Genomic DNA, 7,500 nt, shown 5'->3' with positions numbered 1-7,500 from the left:
TGTTGTCTTCCCGTCGACCTGCAACTTTATGTTTTTCTGGGTCAAAATTAAAAACTAAAATTGATCGACACTTTTTCTCACTTTTTCTCACTTTTCCCACTGTCAACGTTTTTGTCACTTTTTCCAACATTTTTGTCACTTTTTTCAATATTTTTCACTTTTTTTGTCACTTTTTTCAACGTGTTTGTCACGTTTTTCAACTTTTTTCAACATTTTTTTTCACTTTTTTCAACTTATTTCAACGTTTTTGTCACTTTTTTGACGTTTTTGTCACTTTTTTCAACATTTTTGTCACTTTTTTCAACATTTTTGTCACTTTTTTCAAGGTGTTTGTCACGTTTTTCAACTTTTTTCAACATTTTTTTCACTTTTTTCAACGTTTTTGTCACTTTTTTTTGACGTTTTTGTCACTTTTTCCAACATTTTTGTCCCTTTTTTCAACTTATTTCAACGTTTTTGTCACTTTTTTGACGTTTTTGTCACTTTTTTGACATTTTTGTCACTTTTTCCAACATTTTTGTCACTTTTTTCAACATTTTTGTTACTTTTTTTCAAGATTTTTGTTACTTTTTTTCCAACTTATTTCAACGTTTTTGTCACTTTTTCCAACATTTTTGTCACTTTTTAATGTTCTTTTATCTTTTTTTTCTTTTTTTTAAATGCTATAAAATTGACTAAAACACACAAATTCAATGAAAGTAGTGAACTCATTATTTACTTTACTTGTGAAGAGCGTCGTATGGAACCATCCACGTTATTTTTTTTGACAATTTGTTTGAAAGAAACCCAACATTTCTGATAGAGAAACTTTGTAAAAATGGGTCAAATTTGACCCGAGGACAACAGGAAGGTTTTCTACTCACATGTCATCCCTCCTCTTTTCTTTCCGTCTCCTGCTCTCTTCCTCCTTCTTCTTCATCCTTGAATCCTGCTCCAGCGGAGTTACAGTGTCTCAGCCTCCGACAGACTGGGAGATCAGCCGCACGGCCAACATCCCGACAGGTACCTGAACACATCACAAGCATCGGCTGTGTAGACAGCAACTCAAGAACTCCTTTTATCATTTTAATGCCCCACATAAAAACTACAATCTCCACCAGACAGTTCAAAGATCAGCTCATACCAAACACACACACACACACACACACACACACACACACACACACACAGACACACACAGACACACACACAGACAGACAGACAGACAGACAGACAGACAGACAGACAGACAGACACACACACACACACACAGAGACACACACAGACACACACAGACACACACACAGACAGACAGACAGACAGACAGACAGACACACACAGACACACAGACACACACACACACACAGACACACACACAGACAGACAGACAGACAGACAGACAGACACACACACACACACACACAGACACACACACAGACAGACACATACACACACTAACACACACATGCGCACACATACACATCATGCTGCACACACAGACTGACACACGCGTGCACGCACGCACACACACACACACACACACATCATGCTGCACACACACACACATACACACACACACAGACAGACATCATGCTGCACACACACACATCATGCTGCACACACACACACACACACACACACACACACACACACACACACACTAATGCCCCCCCCCCCCCTCTCTTCTCCCAGTGGACTGACGGGTCAGATGAGGACTCTGTCTCTGGGTTCAGGCGGCTGGGACGGCGAGGAGGGGCTGCTGCCCCCCCACCACTACGCTCCGTCCTGGACGCGCCGAGAGAGTCCCGGCTGGGGGGGGAGGGACGGAGGATGTGGGAGAACGTGGAGCAAAAGAAACCGTCGCCACTACAGCACTGAAGAAGAAGAGGAAGAGGAAGATGAAGATGAAGAGGAAGAAGAGGGGTTCTGGAGCAGCGCTGAGATGAGGAGATTTGTCTTCGCCAGGACACACACACCTGGTTCAGGTAAACTGGTTTTATTTTATTTTATTTTATTTTCCAAGCTGGTTGTTGCCAACACTTCCTACGGATACTTCACTGCACGCAATTGGATAACACTACGACCAGTCATGTGGGTTTTCGCTAAGCCCCATACGCTTAGCTACCAGAGGAGCTAACTGGTAGATTAAACTGTTAGCTACCAGCGGAGCTAACTGGTAGATTAAACTCTTAGCAACCAGAGGAGCTAACTGGTAGATTAAACTCTTAGCTACCAGAGGAGCTAACTGGTAGATTAAACTGTTAGCTACCAGAGGAGCTAACTGGTAGATTAAACTCTTAGCTACCAGAGGAGCTAACTGGTAGATTAAACTCTTAGCTACCAGAGGAGCTAACTGGTAGATTAAACTGTTAGCTACCAGAGGAGCTAACTGGTAGATTAAACTCTTGCCGTATCCTTCTTGCAAAGGAACGATTGGATCTCCATCTTCTGTTAAGTCAAACTCCTTCATTGTAGCGGCCAAAAGCCGTTTCAAACAACTGGCGTTCATCCGTAGCCATCTTGCAATGTTTACTAATGACTTCGACGTCACAGCGCTGTCGTCACCTGTTTAACCATAGACAGTATAAAAAATGGACAAAGCAATGCCGTAGACTTCGATGGAGACCAGTGAAGTCACTTTCCCGGTGATGGCTGAGCGTTACTGAGCAGCCTCCAACTGAGCTTGAAGACGTAGATGTGACGTGAGCAACCTGTCTGAAAGTTGGAAGTCTTCTGGTAGCTGTGCCAAGAGAAATCTCAATCATTCCCAATCTAGCAGAGACGGAGAGCGTAGGTATATGTAAGGAGATAACATAGACACAGGCTAATTATTGATCACTAAAATGATAGTTAACATTAGTAATTAAACTTAAACAGCTAATGGAAGTCCAAACTGCCTGAGAGCTTCTCCTGTACTATACGGTAATTCCTCTACTATGCGTAAGTCTCGTGGTTATGACCCAATCGTTAGCCTATTTTTTATAAAAACGTCTGCTACGGAGCCATAACGTGAGGTACAAGGTAATGGAGCCTTTTATACATTGTCGTGTTTCTTTAGAAATAAACAACGGACAAATAGAGTCTTTAAACTCTTCAGATGTAAAGTTATTCTCTGTCAAAGTGACGTCAAAATGAATGGCAGTCAATGGGATGCTAACGGGAGGTGATGGCTTGGTAGCATCAAAATGGCGCCATAGGAGCTACGCTTTGTGGACGCTTGCTTACCCCCTTGGGTTTAGCTGGCCTGATGTACTATAAACTACTCTGATGAGATTTTCTTCAGGGCTAAATTAGGTATCTCATAAACTCCGGTACTCACCGATACCGATACCAGCATTTAAGGCGTTACCGGACGGTTTTCAGACACTGGTATCGGTAATCTTACATCCCTAGTTGAGGCTAGAAGGATATACAGCTACAACAATGGCGGTTAAGTTTAGTAACGCATTTCCTGGTTGAACGTATTTAAATAAATTAATATATATATTTGTCTCTCTCTCCCTCCTCTCCTGCAGAAAGCCCCTCCTCCCTCTGCTCCACCCCCTCCCGTCGTCACAGCGACAGGCAGCTGGGGGCGGACACCTTGAGGCTGAGGGCGGGACTTTTTTGCGTGTTTCCGTATTTGGACGTACGCTCTCTGCTGCGCGCGGCCGAGGTCTGCTCTGATTGGCGGTTCGTTGCCAGGCACCCGGCGGTCTGGACACGCCTCCGGTTGGAGAACGCCAGAGTGTCGGCCGAGGTAGACGCACACGCACACACACACACACACACACACACACACACACACGCGCACACACGCACGCACACACAGATACACACACAGACACGCACACACAGACACATAGACACACACAAACACACACACAGACACACACAAACACACATACAGACACACACACACACAAACGCACACACACACGAACACGGGCACACACACACACACACACAGACACACAGATACACACACACAGACAGACACACACGCACAGACACACACACACGGGCACACACACATACACACACAAAGACAGACACACACACACGCACACAGACACAGATACACACACACACACACACACACACACACACACACACAGACAGACACACACACACACACACACACACACACACACACTCTCACACACACACACACACACACAGAGACAGACACACAATCATAAAAATCTTGAAAACTTGTTAGCTAAGAAACAAAGAGGAGTAAATAGTGTGTTTTTTTAGGACTATTTTCAGCAGCGAATGAATCCACATTCAGTGTGTGTGTGTGTGTGTGTGTGTGTGTGTGTGTGTGTGTGTGTGTGACTGTATGTGTGTGTAGTTCCTGACCACTCTGTCTCAGTGGTGTACTCAAACTCAGTCTGTGGTTCTGAACAACCTGAAGCCTCGTAGCAAACAAGTCGACGAGACGCGAGAGGATTACCACAAGAACACACGGTAACACACACACACACACACACACACACACACACACACACACACACACACACACACACACACACACGTTTGTCCGTGTGTGTGTGTGTGTGTGTGTGTGTGTGTTGAAATAGTTAGCTAAAAGTTTAAAAACGAGGTAGCTAAAAGTTGAAATAGTTGGCTAACCGTTGAAATACACACACGTTTGTCTATGCTTTGAGTGAGAAGACATGTGCATTGTGGGTATTGTAGTTGAGCTGTGTGTGCTATGTGTGGCAGAGGCAGCGTGGAGCCGGGGGTGGAGGCTCTGCTGCGGTCGGCGGGCGGCAGTCTGCTCCACCTGTCTGTCTCTCAGTGTCCTCACATCCTCACCGACCGGACGCTGTGGCTCGCCAGCTGCTACAGCCGCAACCTGAAGACCCTCACGTACAGGTCAGACACCTGTCTGTCTGTCTGTCTGTCTGTCTGTCTGTCACCCTCCCTAACCTGAAGACACTCACATACAGGTCAGGCACCTGTCTGTCTGTCTGTCTGTCTGTCACCCTCCCTAACCTGAAGACACTCACATACAGGTCAGACACCTGTCTGTCTGTCCTGCTACCTGTCTGTCTGTCTGTCTGTCCGTTTGTCTGTCTGTCACCCTCCCTAACCTGAAGACACTCACATACAGGTCAGACACCTGTCTGTCTGTCCTGCTGTCTGTCTGTCACCCTCCCTAACCTGAATACACTCACATACAGGTCAGACACCTGTCTGTCTTACCTGCTGTCTGTCTGTCTGTCACCCTCCCTAACCTGAAGACACTCAAATACAGGTCAGACACCTGTCTGTCTTACCTGCTGCCTGTCTGTCTGTCACCCTCCCTAACCTGAAGACACTCAAATACAGGTCAGACACCTGTCTGTCTGTCCTGCTACCTGTCTGTCTGTCTGTCTGTCTGTCTGTCATTTCACAAGAATTGTTTATTTAATCCTCTGGAAGGGAAATTGTAAGAACAAAATGTAATACTTTGTAAAGAAAGTGTAATACTGAAATAAATATGAGCCCACAGGTACCGTGATGTTAACGTACTGTCCACCTGTCTGTCTGTCTGTCCACCTGTCTGTCCGCCTGTCTGTCTGCAGGAGTTCATCAGATCCCATCGGTCACGAGGTGCTCTGGGCCCTGGGCGCCGGCTGCAGGAACATCAGCAGCCTGCAGGTGGCACCTGCTCACCCCTGGTCAGCACACACACACACACACACACACACACACACACACACACACGTGCGCGCGCGCACACACAAAAATAACGAATTACAATTCTACTAGAGTTACTGTAACACAAAGTGAAAGAGACACATTAAACGGTTCACGTAACAAACTACCTTTAACCTCATGGACGTCTGTCTTTCTGTCAGCCAACAGCCCACTCGGTTTGGAAACCGCTGCCTGCAGACGATTGGTCGATGCTGGCCACACGTCCGCTCGCTCAGTGTGGGCGGGGCCAGCTGTGGGACTCAGGGATTGGCTGCTTTGGGTGAGCAAAAGAAAAGTTGCTTTTTGACGTTTTTGGTAAAATTGTGATGAGAATGAACTGACTGTTTAGCTTGGGGTGGAGACGTGTTAACACTTAGACGTTTATTTAATGAAAAATCTGAAGAATTCAGCCGTAGATTCGGTGTGACGCTGATGATGTGTAGAATAATGATGGTCATGTCCAGAAAAAAAAGGGACCGTTCGGTATTTATGGAATGGACCACCAGAGGAAAATAGGGGAGGGTTATGTCTTTTTATTCTTTGTTGAGGGGAGGGTCACCCAACTTTTATATTTCTAAGTGGCTTGTTTGGTGCATATTTATCCATGTAGCTCCGTGTAGCTCTCTCAGTCTCGTCCCCCGATCGCTAGCAGATGGGTCTCTCCCTGTTTAGTCAGCCAGACCTGTAGCTTTACTGTACGTCCACACCGCCGCCGACTTGAGCTGCAAAGAAGCTCTGGCCGCCCGGTCGAGGATGCTGGTCAGAAAGTCCGGGGAAGCTGTTTGAGGCTTTGGCCGCTCTGACGTAGCAGCATTCTATGTTCATCATGGAAAAAGATCAAGCAGCCACTGCACGGCCAATACACTGACACTAGAAACCTTTTATAAATGACATATATAATGACAGAATGTGTATTGGTTGTTGGTCGCAGCGGTGTCTGTTAGCAGTTAGCTCGCTCGTTAGCCGCTAGGCAGAGCGAGCAGCCGCCAGCTGTTGATTCGTGCAGGACTTCACCGTGAGCGGACTGTTTAGAGACCATGTGACCGGCAGGTAACGTTAACTGGTCCCTATACGCAAACATCAGAAATGATAGGGAACCCAGCAACGGCCATGATGAGCTTCTCCTCCTTTTTCTCTGAACTAATGTTTTAGGAACCAAAGGTTACATCGTATGTTTCTCTGGAATCAGCCAGCGTGAAGGACGTCTATATTCTGATTGGTTGCCGCTGAACGGCGTCATAGCTCATTACCATAAAGTTGACCTACTTTCAACTTTCTGATTGACGCTCTGGTCGCTCAAAACGTGACGGCGACAGATTTTCCGCTCCTTGCAGCTGAGAGAAGCAGCTTCCATTGAAAATGAATGACTTCCTGTATCTTTAGAAGATCAAGTCGGCGGCGGTGTGGACGTACAGTTAGAGACCGTGGGATTTCCCAAACTGAGTAAATCGCTCGCACATATAAACACAAAACTGCTTTGCTAGCTCCATCATGTTGTAACTAAGACATCTGCTGAAAAAATAATGTTATTCATTAGCATGATTGCCGTACTGCTTAGTTCAAAAACATCCAAAATACCGTACGAAAACATAGCTGACCAGACGCAAGCTTTTATTTTGAAAAGCCGAAACTCCAGAATTGACGTGTGCGTGTGTGTGTGTGTGTGTGTGTGTGTGTGTGTGCAGTGCGTACCTGTGCCCACCTGCAGGTGCTGGAGCTGGAGCGTATCAGTGACCTGGGCCTGCAGGCTGCTACAGCGCTGTGTGAAGCCGGACTGACGAGTCTGGAGACGCTGATCCTGACGCACACGCCCGTCAGCAACCAGGCCGTCCTGCACTTCCACAGTGAGAC

General features: G+C 46.3%; 1 protein-coding gene across 1 annotated transcript in view; it reads left to right on the top strand.

Annotated features, from left to right (window-relative positions):
- The window catches only part of LOC116034663 (F-box only protein 41-like), a 26,322-nt gene that overhangs the window by 13,638 nt on the left and 5,184 nt on the right, over positions 1-7,500 (top strand). The window contains exons 8-15 of the mRNA XM_035994226.1: positions 938-1,002; positions 1,672-1,964; positions 3,495-3,718; positions 4,316-4,431; positions 4,690-4,842; positions 5,535-5,630; positions 5,811-5,929; positions 7,335-7,493. Of these exons, the coding sequence (XP_035850119.1) occupies positions 938-1,002; positions 1,672-1,964; positions 3,495-3,718; positions 4,316-4,431; positions 4,690-4,842; positions 5,535-5,630; positions 5,811-5,929; positions 7,335-7,493 (1,225 nt within the window). The remainder of the gene's footprint in view (positions 1-937; positions 1,003-1,671; positions 1,965-3,494; positions 3,719-4,315; positions 4,432-4,689; positions 4,843-5,534; positions 5,631-5,810; positions 5,930-7,334; positions 7,494-7,500) is intronic.

This window comes from Sander lucioperca, chromosome 17 (assembly GCF_008315115.2).
Source record: "Sander lucioperca isolate FBNREF2018 chromosome 17, SLUC_FBN_1.2, whole genome shotgun sequence".
Classification (NCBI taxonomy): Eukaryota; Metazoa; Chordata; class Actinopteri; order Perciformes; family Percidae; genus Sander; species Sander lucioperca.
Note: the sequence above shows the minus strand (reverse complement) of the source record. Positions and strands in the feature narration are given on the sequence as shown.